Genomic DNA, 17,524 nt, shown 5'->3' with positions numbered 1-17,524 from the left:
CAAGATCAAGTACGTTTAGACACATTACAGGTCATCCTCACAGCATGGAATTTGGGTATGGCTCCCAAGGTTTTACGAAAGTTGCACAGATCCAGATACATTGCTTTTGCATAGGCATTAAAGGACAGCATCCTCAAATGCTTGCCAGTGTCCACTTGAAGGTACCCACGTATAACCCATGGTATATGAATAAGTTGCCTGTGTCCTATAAGACGAAGATAGTAAATTTAGGCTGAAGCTGGAGTTTAAAGTAATTGTACACTTCAAAATGTTTTCATTGTTTTAACTAGGTATTAATGTTTGCCTTACCTTGTAATAATGGGCTTAGACGCGGTGGCTGCAGTTTGTAATGTCATGGCTGATCATTCTCACTTTCTCCATGTATTGCTTCAGCTACCTTGGTCCTATGTGCCAAAGGACATAGGACCAAGGTAGGGAATTTCTTTGTGTTTACCATAGTCTGTGGGAGATATTAAGCATCACAATCTGAAAAAAAGACTCACTAAGCACACAATATATTCATAAATGCCTAATAGATTCAAAGTTTATTATTTTTTGCAAAAATACATTTTAAACAGAACAGTTGAAATTACCAAAATGGTTTGCAGTTTCTTCTTTTTCAGACAAGAATGTCAATGATAAACAGAACTGCTAAACAAAAAACAAACAGTATAAAGTGGTCCAAACAAACATGCCTGTTCAGTATGCCTGAGAGCAATATGTAAAGTCATGTCAACCAAATTAGCCAATCAGAATTTATTTTACTAGCCTGACTACAGTACACTAAAAGTTGACTGCTGAGTGCAACTCCACCTAAAGATTGTTTCACATATTGAATGCTCTGTGAACTGCTCTTTGAAAAAGTCTATTATGTGCCACCGGGAAAAATTTAGGAAGTGATCATTTATGGGACATGCATACCAATAGATGGTATATTTCTAAATACTTTAAAAGACATCCGAAAATGGAGTTAAATTTAGTGTGATTGATCAGTGAACTCAATGAAGAAAAACAATTGTTCTAACATGTACTTATTGGGTAAAGCTCTCATGTAAACGGCATATGTGGTGAAATCTTGGAATTTTTATAGGATGTGGATAGAGACAAAAAAAATGTGAATATAACCATCTTTCAAGACAAAGTCACCTATGCACTCTACTTTAGAAAAAAATTGGAAATAAAAAAATACTGAAATGTACACAAAAAACTAAACCAACCGTACTGGAAAACTTAACATAAGGACTGCAACATCCACTGTCTGTTCTTATTGTTACGATACAATACACAACATTATAATATATACCTTGAAATGTAGGTATTAATGCAAGGTAACAAGAACAGTGTTGACTTAAGAAAAAAAAACTATGAACATAAACTGGCCCCTTCAAGTTGTCAAGTCTAACTTGACAGGAACTCCAAAGAAGCAAGGCGCAGAGAAGCAAGTGACTGTACTGCTTTATCTTACTTGGGGAGGACGTTCAGCATTATAACATTATGCAGTTTTGGATGACTTTGGAGCAAACATACGAAGACATAGTGCTCTCTGTTGATCCATGTATTCCCTGTAACAACTGAAGGAGAGAAAGTATAGCATGAAAGAGGAGCAACAGCAAAATTTGAAAATGTTTTTAATCACCAAAAAAAAAAAAAATGTACTTAAAAATTATCTAAACCCAAGAACAGAAAAATTTAATATAATGGAGATTACCAATCCTTGGATGTGGTGGCTATATTAGATTTCCTCCCCCCCATGCTTTTTCCCCTTTTCTCACCTGGTGATCCTGCTAGCAACACACTTTCTGTCCTAGAATGACATCACTCCCCTACAACATAGTATCCATTGAGAAGCGTTGTCGCACTGGGACTGGAAGTGTGTTAGGACTACAGAATCTCTCTCTCTCATCTTCATTCAAGAAGGTGTTCTAAAGACCACAGAGGTAACGTCAGCAGGGCTATTAAGTCTCAGGGCAGCATAGGGACTGTGTGCTCAGTTTGCTACAGGAAAAACTAAAAGAAACGTTTGCTGGATTTTTGGCAGGATAAACCACTTTTAACGTAATATTTAACATTAAAAGTGAGCAATTATGAGAAGCTCGTTGTTTTACAGACACTTTAACGGTCCATAATGTTAATGACTAGCATTGGGGCTTTTGTTTGTGTTTTTTTAGAAGAGGTTTCACATGGAACAAATACCTGACTAAAACATAGGGGGGAAACAGGAGTTTTTAGCAAGCTTTGCAACTAAGTATAGTAGTAGTAGTAGTAGTAGTAGACTATTGTTCTATGTTGGCCATTGAATAATGCAGAGTGTGGATTGTACACAAAACTACACCAAAAAACGGTAAAAACTTTAACATAAGGACTGCAAAATCTAAATTTTTTCTCTTATTGTTCCAAAACAGGAAACTACAGCATTATACCAACCATAAGTAGTAATACCTACATTTTGAAACGCCTAGCTAAATTCAGACACTGATCTCCTAAACAAACTCACTGCCATAGCCCAGTACCCAAAGCACCCGGTAAAGCCACCATGAATATGGATGTTATATACCAACATTCCCCATAATGATGGTAATATAGCCAATCAGTAATATCTACAGAAATAGGAGCAGCGTGATTAACCAATTAATCAGCTGATATAGTTTAAGCTAAAAACTACTTACTATTCCTTTGGCCATGACCTACAATATATGGGGTTGGCAATGGGATAACAATTTGACCCCAAGTACACAAATCTTTTTTTATGGCCAAAATAGAAGAGTACCTATTAACATGCCCCACAAAATCCATGGCCTATTTCCACTACATTAAAGACATTATACATATCTGTATTGCAAGCGAGAAAGATATTAACCAATTGCACAAAAAACTACAACTTCTAACCCACAAAAAGACTTAAATGAAACCACTCCCAAGCAAACATCTTCCTAGATGCTACTATACATAGTAAAAAGGAACAATCTTGCAAACATCCTTCTACAGAAAACCTAAAGGCCGTCCCACAAACCACAGATATGACATCCCAGGCACAAAAAAAAAAAAAAATGTCACCCATAGAGAGACCATAGGATAAAAGTGGTTCTGTTTAGGTACTACAAATGGAACTGCGTTACAGAAACACATCAGGAGAGATTTCATAAAACTAAACTACAAGCCAGTGAAAGTAAATCAGGTACCAATTAACATCCGCAGCACCAACTATTATAAACTGACTGGAAAGGATAATCAGGTCCCACTGGTAGTCACCTATAATCCACTACTGAAAGCTCCAAGACCCCTTTCACACTGGGGCGCTTGGCGGGCACTACAGCACTAAAAATAGTGCCTGCAAAGCACCCTGAAAGAGCCACTGCTGTGTCTCCTGTGTGAAACCCCTGATTGCTTTCAAACTGGAGCGGTGCGCTGGCAGGATAGTAAAAAAAAGTCACACTAGCAGCATCTTTGGAGCGACGAAGGAGTGGTATATAAACCACTCCTTCACCGCTTCTGCCCACCACTAAAACGCCGGTAAAGCGGCGCTAAAAACAGCACCGTTTTACCATTAACACTGCTCCCGCCCCAGTGTGAAAGGGGCCTAAGAAAGATCACAAAACAAATCCAGCCTCTTCGTCACAAAGGCAAACAATTCTGAAAGATATACCTAGAATCAACATATTTGCAACCATCCAAAGACCACTTATTGTGGGGGACGTGGCCTAACCGGGGTCTGAATAGGACATGCTGCTACAGACCTCCTGCTATCCTCCTGCAGAATCCTTGGCATACATCCTCCAGCAAGGTGATCCTGCTCCCCACACAGCACCCAACACTAACCAGACGGCCAGTGTGCCGCCCAAAGCAGAAATTGTGGCTTCTCTCTGTGTCTGAGGCTGCCTGGGGGACAGGCAGCGGTTCCGGCCTAGCTCCGGGAGCTAGCCATCTTGCTACACCTGGCCTCTCAGACCTCCCTTTACATGGCTCTTCCTCCAACCAGCAAATGGACACCACCCGCCATCTGTGGCACTCATCGACACCCCTCCACGGTGGCCTGCAAGTGGAAAAACAGCGCCGACCTTGTGAATGGCGGCCATCTTGCTGCACCCGGTGGCTAGACTACAATCCCCACACTCTGCCCTAGCAGCGTCAGTACGTCAACAAGCAGTATAACATAAAGAGAAAAAGTAGGGGCGGGTGCTGTGTCAGTCGTTCAATTACAGAGAAAAGGATACGGCGAGTACAAAAAAATCCTATTTTCTCTTATATTCACTGACCGACACAGCTCCTCTCTATAACAAACTGGGACGTCCCCAAGTAGTGCCAAACGAGGGGTGGGAAAAAAACAGCATAAAAAACTTTAATCAACCATGGCAGGTGGGAACTAGGGAAATTATACCCACACAAAAAGAACAGCAGCAGTGAACTGCGGAAGTAATGCAACAGTGCATTAACATAACAGTACTGTGTTTTTATCGAAAAACCAGGAAAAAATATTGATTGCATATTCAATTGCAACTACACGGCCGCCTGCAAAACTTTGCGGCCAAAACAGGCATCCGCCGATGCACTGACATCTACCTTGTAAAATTTGGTAAACGTTTGGACAGACGACCAGGTCGCCACCTTACACACCTGAGCGACCGACGCTTGGTGTCGGAATGCCCTTGACGTTCCGATTGCCCTTGTGGAGTGGGCTGTGACTGGAAAGGGTGGCACCTGCCCCTTCCAGGCGTAGGATTGCACTACAATCTGTCTGATCCACCTGGAAATGGTGGCCGACGAGACCGCCATGCCTTTCTTTGGACCAGTCACCAAAACAGTGAATCTGACTTCCGAAAGGGAGCCGTGGCAGACAAATACACCTTCAGAGCTCTAACCACGTCCAGAGCGTGAAGGGCCACCTCCTTAGGGTGCTTTTCGGCTTAGGGCACAGAGATGGTAATACAATGTCCTCATTGATATGTAAAGACGAGACCACATTCGGTAGAAAAGATGGTTGCGGACGCAACACCACCTTATCCCTGTGGATAACCAGATAGGGCGACTTGCAGGACAAGGCCGCCAATTCCGAAACCCTCCTGGCCGATGTGATGGCCACTAGAAAGACCACTTTCTGGGAAAGTCAACAGGGGCATCTCCCTGTTATTTTAAAACGGCGGCTTTTGAAGCGCCGACAACACTAGGTTCAAATCCCATGGGGTAACGGTGGACACACTGGAGGGACTACGTGTCGTACCAACTAAATTAAGGTATTCACTAAGGAGTGCGATGCCAGGGGTCGTTGAAAAAAAAGACAGCTAAGGCTGAGATTTGTCCTTTGATTGTGCTTAATGCCAATCTCTGGTCAACTCCTTGCTGGAGAAACAGCAGGATCCTGGATATGGAAAAGGAGCGAGGATGCCATCCTTTCTCCTCACACATTGAGATGTAGGCCTTCCAGGTATGATGGTATATCTTCCGAGAAGATTTCCATGCCTTCAACATAGTTGGAATCACTGAGTCCGACAGACCCCAGTTCCTCAACGCCTGGCTCTCAATAGCCATGCTGTTAAAGCCAGAGATGGTAAAACTGGATGGAGAATTGGACCTTGAGACAGGAGGCTCTCTCGCAACGGCAGTCGCCAGGGAGCGTCTGCCACCAAGGCCAATCTGGGGCAACCACAATTACCGGGAGCCCCTCGGCTGCCACTCTGTGAAGCAGACGTGGCAACAGTTTCAGTGGAAGGAAGGCGTAGATCAGCCGGTACTGATCCCACGGAGCCACCAGCGCGTCTGACGCGTCTGCCCACAGATCTCTCATCCTGGACATGAATCTTAGCACCTTCCGATTGAGATGGGAGGCCAATAGATCCACATCTGGTGTGCCCCACTTCAGACACAGCAGCCTGGGTCCAGCATCTGTCGACTCAGATAGTCCGCCTGCCAGTTCTCCACTCCCGGGATGTAAATGGTCGACAGGGCCGGTACGTGTCGCGCTGCCCAACGAAGTATGTAAGCGACCTCCCGTGCAGCAGCTGAGCTTTTTGTTCCCCCTTGGTGATTTACGTACGCCACAATCGTGGCGTTATCCCATTGTATCCTGATCAGACACTCTTGAAGACTCATCGACCATGTGTGGAGACACAGCCTGATCGCTCTCAATTCGAGCAGATTGATTGGAAACTCGGATTCTTCCATCGACCAGAGGCCCTGAGCCGAGTGAACCCCCATCACTCCACCCCAGCTGGATAGACAGGCGTCCGTAGTGATCACCGTCCATTTCAGAGGAAGGAACGATTTTCCGGACTGAATCACCGGGGACCTCAACCACCAGATCAGCAAGTCTCTGACTGGCTCACCTGGATCTGTCGATCCAGGGACAACTGAGATTTGTCCCATTTTGACAAGATCTCCTTCTGCAGAACTCGTGTGGAACTGGGCATAAGGTACTGCCTCGAAGGAGGCTACCATGAGTCCCAGTACTCGCATGCAAAACGGGAGCGACGACCACTTGCGGTTCATCAGTAGTTTGACCGTGGATCTGAGCGACTGCAATTTGTCTGAAGGGAGAAAAACTCTCGCTTCCCTTGAGTCCAACAGCAAACCTAGGTACTCCAGCCGCTGGGTCGACACAAGCACCGACTTCTTCAGGTTCAACAGCCACCCAAATTCTTGCAGGGTCTGCATGATGATCGTCACATCTTCCTCTAATTCTGAGGCGGAAGATGCTAACAGGAGGAGATCGTCTAGGTATCCCACGATCGCGATCCCACGTTGTCGCAACAACGCCAAAACAGGAGCCAGTACCTTGGTAAAGACTCGGGGGGCTGACGCCAGACCAAAGGGGAGAGCCACAAATTGGTAATGGGCTTCCCCAACTGCAAAACGCTGAAACTTTTGATGCCGAAGACATATGGGTATGTGCAGGTGCGAATCCTGGATGTCTAAGGGCGCCAGGGAGTCCCATTGATGGAGCGCAGCGACTACTGAGCGAACTGATTCCATTCTGAACCTGCACTTTTACAAGGTGATTGAGGGCCTTTAAGTCCAAGATTGGAAGTAACCCTTCCTTCTTGGGAACCACAAATTTGAGTAGAATCCCTGGAAGCGTGCCGAGTCCGGAACCGGTACAATCACCCTGCGATTCAGCAAATCCCTTACCGCTCCCAACAGGGCCTCCCGGCGAACCGCGGATACGGGTATGATGGAGGGGAAGAATCTATTTGGCGGCCAAGAGAGAAACTATCTTGTAGCCTGTGGAAATCAGATCGCAGATCCATTGGTCGGATAACCGGGAGGACCACCGGGCTGCAAACTCCGAAGGCAACCCCCCACCCGAAACATGGGTGGGGGCAAACCTTCATGCGGTAGCACTTTTATTCGCAGGCTTGTTAGGCATGCGATTCCAGGGACGTCTTTGACCGTCCATGGGCGTCCTGTCGGGCTGGGGGCGTTTTGTCGAAGCTCCAGGCGGACAAAAAAGCGGGCCCTTGCCTACGGCGTGGCTCCTTAGCTTTCCTGGCCTGTGGGAGTAGGGTGCTCTTACCACCAATGGTATTTTTAATAATGTCATCTAACGAGGCTGTACTTGCCGTAAAATCCTTTTCTCTGTAATTCACCGACTGACATAGCTCCTCTCTTAGACCACTGGGTTGTTATGCCACCTTCAGGAGAGGACTAGGCATGACATGTCATCCAATGAGGCTCCAAAGAGCCGGTCGCCAAGGAAGGGAAGATCCGTCAGGGCTTTTTTGGATGCCTGGTCAGCAGACCGGCATTTTAGCTAAATTAGGCATCTCAGCACCACAGACTGACACTGAAGCCCTGGATAACAGAGGGAGAGTATCCAGGGCCACGTCACAGACGTACTTAAAGTGGGGTACCCCCTAAAAAAAAAAAATTAAAAGTCAGCAGCTACAAATACTGCAGCTGCTGGCTTTTAATAATCGGACACTTACCTGTCCCGGGTTCCAGCGATGCGGGGGAACGAAGCCCCCCCCTCGCTCCCCGCTCCGCTCGCGGCGCCGTCATGCATACTGTGGGCACCCGGCTGTGGCTTCACAGCCGGGCACCCACTGCGCATGCGCGAGCGGCGCAGGGCGCCGTGATACGCCGTACAGTCACCTGGGACACGTGACAGGTCCCAGGTGAATGTGCGGCGCGAGGGGAAGTGATGTCACCAGCCCGGGCAATGAAGAAGGCAGACTACGAGGGACCCCCTAGCAACCGGTATTTAGAGGTGAGTAAAAAATTTTTTTTTTGCCAATTATTTTTTTTTGATTTTTTTTAAGATTTTTAAGTGGTTTTATTTTTTGGGGGGCAACTCCACTTTAAGGCCTTGCACTAGTTGGTCTGCTAGTTCCACGCAGACAGGGGAAGCCTGTTGCTCTCCCAATTCACGGTGCAAAAGTTTTACCCACTCAGTCAGTGTCTGCGACACAAGTGCGGATGCCAGTACAGGTCGCACGGCTGCCTCACAACCGTAAACAAGGAACGAGCCACCGCCCCGGCCTTCCTGTCTGGGGGATCCTTGAATGCAGGAGTCCCCTCAATTGGGATCGTGGTTACTTTATTTAACCTGGATACTGGGGGGTCCATGACCGGAGGAGCTGACAATTTCTTAAGACTGTCCTCAAAGGGGTAATGCTATTCTAGAAGGAAACAGGCAGTGCCAGAGAACAAGCTGTTAGAAAATGGCCGCCGGCCACCTCAGCAAAAAATGTCTCATAGCGTCGGGAAAATGGCCACCAGGCTTTCAGAAAAAGGCCAATGGGAAAAACTGGCTGTGGCTACAGAAAAATGCCAGCCTTCCCACATGACCTACACACCAAAACACCCCACCATGGCCCAGAAACAAGGAAGAGGACGAGCAGACCCCCAACACGGCCCCCTGCCAGGACCCAGAGCCCCCCCCCCCCCATGTGCCCAGTCACACAGCGGCCCATAGCATGGGGAGGGAAGGGACAGGGAGAGAAGAAAGGGAGAGTGAGAGACCCCCTAGTTGACCTCCCAGGGAATGCCCAGCTGCTCCATCCTGCCGAGACAGGTGTAACCATACTTACCCCTCCTGCAGGGACTGCTGGATGAATTCCATGGACAGATTCATCACCTGAGCAGTACGGGGTGGCTGTTGGCCATGGCATACTGTGACACGGACAGCAGTAGCACAGTCATATGTGTACCCCGGAACATATAGCTCACCATGCGCCCCTGGATCAGATGGGTCATGACGTGGCCAACCCAGCGCATAGCTAAGGTCTGCTCACGCTCGATGGCCAGGCTGGGGAGACTACCAGGATCTGGATTTCCAGCCTATTACCCAGCCCTGCTGTTGGCTGTAGATCACATGAATAAAAAATGCAGAAAAAAGAAAAAAAAAGCCAGGTCCTTCTACACTAGGCAGAAAAAACTGAGCTGCTGGATGCAGTCTGATGGGTTATAGCCAGTAGGACTGCCCCCTGCGGTACTGTGCAGTTTTGCTGTTTTTAACATGTTCTGCCTAGTCCTCTCCTGAAGGGGCGATGTAACCCTAAGGTCAAGATGAAGATGCTGTGTCCGTCAATAAACGAAAGAGAAAAAATATTTTAAACAGATAGTTTCTTTAAAATATTTGTTCCCAGCAAGAACAGGTCTATAATTCCTTGGTAAATACTTTGATCCCTTTTTAAATATGGGCACATTGGCCCTATGCCAATCCAGTGGTACCATTCCAGTCATTAACGAGTCCCTACAAATTATAAACAATGGCTTTGAAATGACAGAGTTTAATTCTTTTAGGATCCGTGGGTAGATGTCATCTGGTCCAGGTGCTTTATCCACCTTTGTGTCCATTTCTGGACCATATCGCGTTTGAGCCATTGCGGATCATTTGGGGCTTTATCACTAGCACCCCCATTATGGACATGATCTCCCCCATGTCTCCTTTGTATACACAGAGCTGAAAAAAGTATGTAATAAATTTGCCTTATCTTTGTCCTGTCACCCCCACTCTAGATTATTTTGTAAAGGGCCTACAGACAGGGTCAGACCTGACCTTTTTACTATTAAATATATTGGAAGAATTTTTTGGGGTCGTCCTAGTATCTTTTGCAATCTGGCGCTCGGTTTGAATTTTTGCATCTTTGAGTTCCTTTTTACATGTTCGGTTATATTCTTTGGAACATTTAAATGATTATAGCGTTCCTTAAATTTAATATTTGATTAAAAGCACTATTTATAGCCATTTTAACTTTGGCTGTGAGCCACATAGGTTTTATTTTTAGACTTTTAAACTTATTGCTCATGGGAATATACTTTGCAGTAATTTTATATACAGTCACTTTGAAGACTTCCCATTTCTGTTGAGTCCATTTATGCCAATATTCCTTCCCAGTCTAAGTCCTGGAGAGCAGCCCTTATCTTTGGTCTTTGGATTGTTGCAGAAAGCCACTAGTGGAAAAACACAAGGTCGAAATCCTCCAGTTGGTGGACTGTGATGTTATAAAAAGGGGAGCTTGCAGAAAGACGCAGAGAACTAAGCCATATGACAATTGTGAGGGGTTAGCTCGGCAGCGGGTGTGTGTGACCCCCTGGATGGGTTCACAACACAAAATCAGGCACAGCAGACAGCGTTGTAAGTGGAAAAAACAAAAGGTGCGGTTTATTCATGCTACATGCAGTAAAAAATATAACAGCCAAAACAAAAGAAAAACATGAAAATAAATCCTGATCAGCTTGACCTCTAATTACACACTTAGTTTCCCTGTCTAACAACTGAGTGCAGCCTTGTGCTGCACCAGTCCCTGTCTCTGTTGTAGAGGTTTGCCACACAGGCGTTAACTCACCACACAGAACAGGTGTCACACTCCCCAGTCTATACACACAAAACTGGTTCCAGGATGGAGCATCTCCCTAAGCATGCTGGGGTTTTTTGTAGAGGTCTTAATGAGCCCACTTACTTCAGCTGGGCTCATTAACTCTTCCCCTCTAGTTGTACAAGTCTGCATAAAGCCTGAATCTAGGGCACACATATTTCCCATCCTGGATACAACCAGGTGACTTTACCTGCGTGCTGCCACACAATATACAAACGGTTGCTGTTGTATTTCACCCAGGCCAGAAGCAGAGACTATTAGTACTGAAAGGATCAGACTCGCAGTAGATTTCTGGTTCCAAAGATCCACCATTGCAGTTAAAACGGAATTATACTATAGGCATTTCCTTCTTTTTTATGTGGTGACCAAATGAAACATCACTAACACTAGCACCATTATACCGAGCCCAGGAACCACAGATTGCTACACAGTGGCCCATACTGTGAACGTAAAGTACCCCCGGAGGGGTAGGGTGCTCTGGTGAGTGGATTGGTAATAGGAGCACGGATAAGAACTACAGCACCACGCACCACCCATTTGAGAGAAAAAAAAATTCCTTGGAAAAAGTGGTCTAATCATGAGACTATTTTAGAGCATGAAGTCACTTTGTTTATTAAATCAAGCACTAGTATGTTTTTGTTTATGTATACGGAGTATACAAAGTGACTTTGTGTATCATATTAAGTTTTATGCCCCGTACACACGATCCGAAAATCGTATGGAAAATACCGCTTTCGAAGCGATCGTACGATAATCGGATCGTTAGTACAGAGCTTTCGAGAGCCGATTAGGACAGTACATCCGATATTATTCTATCGGACATGCACGGAAATTTTTTTCGTACGATGCCAGATCGTACGATTTTCGTTTAATCAGTACAGCTATCGTTCGAAAATGCAATACAAATGCATTACAACACATGACATCACTTCCGAATTTTTTTTCTGTCGTGCGGGAATTTTCGTGACTTTAGTAAACTCATCAGATTCGATCTGAGATTAGCATGCAATAAAAAACGGACGATCATTCGTCCGATAATCTCATCGTGTGTATGGGACATTAGTCACTTTATTTTCATTTATTTATATGGAGTGTACAAAATCACTTTGTTCACCATATTAACCACTTAAGGACCGCCGTATTGCCATTGTACGTCATCACAATGGCACAGGCAGGCACAAGCACGTACATGTACGTGCCTGCCTTCCAGCGGGTGGGGGTCCGATCGGACCCCCTTCCGCTGGATACGGCGGTCAGTTTCCCTCCGGGAGCGATCCGTGATGAGGGGGTGGCCGTTGGTTTCTGGCCACCCCCTCTCGATCGCTCCTGGCCAATGACGAACTTCCTCCCACTGTGTATTGTTTACACAGGAAGGAGGAAGTGATGTCATTCTCCTCGGGGCGGTCTTTTTGACCGGACTACGAGGAGAAGACACAAAGTAAGTGCACCAAAACACTACACTGACACATAGGTACACATAGGTACACAACCCCCCCCCCCCCCCGATCCCCCCCCAGTCACAGTGTAACTGATTGCATTGATAATTTCTTTACTGATCAATGCATTCAGTGTCAGTTGTAAAAGTAAAAACTGTCAGGGCAGTTAGTGTTAGGTCCAGGGTAGCCCCCCATCACCCCCCAATAAAGATTTAACCCCCTGATTGCCCCTAGAGTTAACCCTTTCACCCCCTTTTGCCAGTGTCACTAAACGATAATTTTTCTGATCGCTGCATCAGTGTCGCTACTGTCGCTAGGTAGCTAGTTATTTTTTTAGGTTCACCTCCAGGTTTTTATATCGCTAGGTACCCTGATATACTACCCAATAATGGTTTTAACATCCTGATTGCCCCTAGTTAACCCTTTCACCCCCTTTTGCCACTGTCACTAAGCGATCATTTTTCTGATCGCTGCATCAGTGTCGCTACTGTCGCTAGGTAGCTAGTTATTTTTTTAGGTTCACCGCCAGGTTTTTATAGCGCTAGGTACCCCGATATACTAACCAATAATGGTTTTAACATCCTGATTGCCCCTAGTTAACCCTTTCACCCCCTTTTGCCAGTGTCACTAAGCGATCATTTTTCTGATCGCTGCATCAGTGTCGCTACTGTCGCTAGATAGCTAGTTATTTCGGGGTCCCATACGTGGCTAGGCTCCCAAAAAGTCCCACACACGTGGTATCCCCGTACTCAGGAGAAGCAGCAGAATGTATTTTGGGGTGTCATTTCACATATGCCCATAGCATGTGTGAGCAATATATAATTTAGTGACAACTTTGTGCAAAAAAAAAAAAGTTTGTAATATTTCCGCAACTTGTAGCAAAATATAAAATATTCCATGGACTCAACATGCCTCTCAGTAAATAGCTTGGGGTGTCTTCTTTCCAAAATGGGGTCATTTTGGGGGGTTTTGTGCTATTTTGGCATTTTATGGCCTTCGAAACTGTGATAGGTAGTGAGGAGTTAAATCAAAAATTTGCACCCTTAGAAATCCTGAAGGTGGTGATTGGTTTTCGGGGTGCCGTGCGCGACTAGACTCCCAAAAAGCCCCACACATGTGGTATCCCCATACTCGGGAGAAGTAGCGGAATATATTTTGGGGTGCAATTCTACATATAACCATGGCATGTGTGAGCAATATATCATTTAGTGACAACTTTTTGTAAAAATTTTTATTTATTTTTTGTCATTATTCAATCCCTTAGGACAAAAAAAAAAAATATTCAATGGGCTCAACATACCCATCAGCAATTTCCTTGGGGTGTCTACTTTCCAAAATGGGGTCATTTAGGGGGGGGTTGTACTGCCCTGCCATTTTAGCACCTCAAGAAATGAGATAGGCAGTCATAAATTAAAAGCTGTGTAAATTCCAGAAAATGTACTCTAGTTTGTAGACGCTATAACTTTTGCGCAAACCAAAAAATATACGCTTATTGACATTTTTTTTACTAAAGACATGTGGCTGAATACATTTTGCCCTCAATGTATGACTAAAATTTTGTTTATTCGATTTTTCTTATAACAAAAAGAAGAAAATATTTTTTTTTTTTCAAAATTTTCGCTCTTTTTCCATTTATATCGCAAAAAAAAAAAAAAATAGCAGAGGCAATCAAATACCATCAAAAGAAAGCTCTATTTGTGGGAAGAAAAGGACGCAAATTTCGTTTGGGTGCAATATTGCATGACCGCGCAATTACCAGTTAAAGCAGCGCAGTGCGAAATTGGAAAAAGACCTCTGGTCCTTAGGGTGTTTATTGGTCCGGGGCTGAAGTGGTTAAGCACCAGTCACTTTATGTATAATCCTATCTGTTTATGGTACATCTTTTTAAGCTATATGTATACAGAGTAGAAGACATATATATGTGCATATACCTATTAATTTCTTATACATATATGTTTATTTTGCACAAACGAAAGTACTCCAATTAATAATTTGGTGTTGCAATTATATTTTTTATTCATTTTTATTTAGTATCTTGTTTGATGTGTATTGGAGATGATAGAATTTTCAAGAGCACAACTCACTTTTTTCGGCACGGTTTTTCACTTTTATTAGAGCACGTGACATAACAATTTTCTTCATTTTTATTTCACTATTCTGTCTCAAATAAAACCCAGAGGGTCTAACACAGGTTAATTTTATAAATGCTCTATAATTTCAATTTAAATTAATCATCCTATTAGACCAGAGTTTTAATCATGTCAGTATTGGGCCCAATTGATTAAGGAAAACTCTTAAGAGGGTAATAAAGTTCACAGATAGCAGTCAAATATAGGCCGAGGATCAAATACGCAGGAGCATTTAGTCCAGAGTGTACCCATAGGGTGGGGCACTTATCCCTAGCTCCACAAGGGTTGTTTAAGTGGACCCATTTAACCAACTTCGGGGCTTTTTCATATATAAGGTTATAACCTGCAGAGGGTATAACTATTATAGGAACAGAGCCACACCTACTGCAGTGTTCTGTCTATCACACGAACTGGTCTAGGAGGAGGGAGGGACTTGTCATAGCACGGCCAAACGTTTCACACTTGGCTCTGTGACACAGCGGGAGATGCTGCCACGATGATTAGGCGGCAATGGAGGGCACAATGAGGCTGCGAGGATGGGCGCGGTGAGGCTACGAGGATGGGCGGGGTGAGGCTGCGAGGATGGGCGTGGTGAGGCTGCGAGGATGGGCGCGGTGAGGCTGCGAGGATGGGCGCGGTGAGGCTGCGAGGATGGGCACAGTGAGGCTGCGAGGATGGGCACAGTGAGGCTGCGAGGATGGGCACAGTGAGGCTGCGAGGATGGGCACCGTGAGGCTGCGAGGATGGGCACCGTGAGGCTGCGAGGATGGGCACCGTGAGGCTGCGAGGATGGGCACCGTGAGGCTGCGAGGATGGGCACCGTGAGGCTGCGAGGATGGGCACAGTGAGGCTGCGAGGATGGGCACAGTGAGGCTGCATTGATGGGCACAGTGAGGCTGCATTGATGGGCACAGTGAGGCTGCATTGATGGGCACAGTGAGGCTGCATTGATGGGCACAGTGAGGCTGCATTGATGGGTACAGTGAGGCTGCATTGATGGGTACAGTGAGGCTGCATTGATCCCTTGCATCATGTCTGCAGTCTGACCATCTGCTAGAGGTGCACAGCACGTAAATTTTGCTAATAGTACTATTAGCAATGTGTTATATAAACGTATCCGTTTTTCAACCTAGAGTATTTTTCATTTTCGGCAGCAAAAAACACATTTGGTGCCCCCCTAAAAATCGCAATAGGCGTATATTGATTGGTTTGCACAAAAGTTATCGTGTGTACAAACTACGAGATAGATTTTGGGATTTTTAGTGTGACTGACCTTGCGGCGGACAAATCTGACCCCAAATGACACATTTTGGGGAACAGTGACATTACAATGATCGGTGCTATAAAAATGCACAGATCGATGTAAAAATTAAACTGTCAGGGAAGGGGTTAACACTAGGGGGCGATCAAGGGGTTAAGCATGTTCTAACTAGGGGTGCAGGGAATGAAAATGTTGCACTAGGCCAAAAACAACAGTTTAAAAAAAAAATTATATATATATATATATATATATATATATATATATTGTGTTACATTCAACTTTTTAATATCAATTTAAAATGAATATGCATTTATTGTTGCCCATTATTGGCATCTGCAAGAAAGGTCAAGAAAAATGTAGTCTCTAACCATCTCTTGTATCATGACCTCAGTCTCTAACCATCTCTTACTTAAAATTTAAACACATTGCTAATAGTGTTAGCAAAATTGACCATCTCCTGTATCATATATACTAGATAGAGGTGCACCAAATGGAAGAGACTAGAGACATAGTACATGAGATGGTCAGAGACTGAAGATATATTACAACATATCAAATGCAGCCTCAGCAGTGTCCATCAAATGCAGCCTACCTGTGCCCAGCAGCCTCACCATTGCACATCATATCCAGCCTATCAGTGCCCAGCAGCCTCACCAGTGGTCATCATATGCAGCCTACCAGTGCCCAGCAGCCTCACCAGTGGACGTCATGTGCAGCCTACCAGTGCCCAGCAACCTCGCCTGTGCCCAGATAAAAGCAGTGATCTCCGTGTGTCATGGAACTGGATCTGAATTGCCCAGGCTGCAGTAGCAATGTCCCGCCTCCTGCGATCACATCACACTGATTCAATATCCCGGCATTGGATCAGTGTGCCGTCTATCACAGGAGGCAGGACATTTTTACTACAGCCCGGACAATTCAGCTCTGTGACACGCGGAGATAGCGGCGAGGAGGAGGGGAGGGAGTGGAGGACTGGGCGCACCAGGGTGAAGCTCCCGAAATGGGTGGCACCCGGGGTGGACTCCACCCCCTTTCAGTATCAGCTGTTTTTTTCTTTCGGCCAAATGAAAAACAGTTTTTGGCTGAAAATTTTCGGCCGCCGAAATTTTGGTGCACCTCTAATTCTAACTGTAGGGGGGGGGGATGGGCTCACTGAGACATGACAGATCACTGTTACCGAACACTGGGAACAGAAGATCTCTTACATGTCCTCTGTCAGAACGGGGAATTGCCTTGTTTACAATGGCAGATCCCTATTATGCCTCTGTATACAGCGTTCGTGGGTTGCCAGCGGACATAAAGTCCTAAAAATCCTCCTTGCAGGGATCGACGTACAGGTACGTCGGTTCATGCAGGAGAGCTGACCTGCCGCAGTAAATGTAAGTGAGCAGGTCGGCAAGTGGTCAACTACCTCAATACTGGGCACTTTCACCTTCTTCCTTCCCAGACCAATGTTCGGCTTTCTGTGCTCTCACACTTTGAATTACTCACTCATGCTACACTGTACTCCAATAAATTATTGTCATCATTTTGTTCACACAAATAGAGTTTTTTTTGGTTCTATTTATTCACTAATGGGTTTTATTTTTTTGCGACAGAAGCATAAAAATAAAATTATATGTATATAATATATTATATATATATATATATATATATATATATATATATATATATATATATATATATATATATATATATATATATCTATTTTGTTTTAAAAAGAAATCCAGCAAAATCAAATTTTGTCATACATTTAGGTCAGAATGTATTCTGCTACATGGCTTTGGTAAAAAAAATAAAAAAATAAAAGTGTGTGAAAGCTCTAGTGTCTACAAGCGGTGCTACAAATAACTGAAAGTTGATCAATCCTGATGTACTGCCATCTTA

At 44.8% G+C, this 17,524-nt stretch overlaps 1 protein-coding gene across 3 annotated transcripts in view; it reads right to left on the bottom strand.

Moving 5' to 3' along the window:
• Window positions 1-518: 518 nt before the first annotated feature.
• The window catches only part of FKBP6 (FKBP prolyl isomerase family member 6 (inactive)), a 271,222-nt gene continuing 254,216 nt past the window's right edge, over window positions 519-17,524 (bottom strand). For all 3 annotated transcript variants that reach the window (XM_077480611.1, XM_077480614.1, XM_077480612.1), the window contains one exon: window positions 519-1,571. In XM_077480611.1, coding sequence (XP_077336737.1) covers window positions 1,493-1,571 — 79 coding nt within the window. In that variant the 3' untranslated portion in view covers window positions 519-1,492. The remainder of the gene's footprint in view (window positions 1,572-17,524) is intronic.

This window comes from Lithobates pipiens, unplaced genomic scaffold (assembly GCF_037356315.1).
Source record: "Lithobates pipiens isolate NorthernLeopardFrog02 unplaced genomic scaffold, aLitPip1_a1.2 Scaffold_16, whole genome shotgun sequence".
NCBI classification, from domain to species: Eukaryota; Metazoa; Chordata; class Amphibia; order Anura; family Ranidae; genus Lithobates; species Lithobates pipiens.
This window is presented reverse-complemented; position numbering and strand designations above follow the sequence as displayed.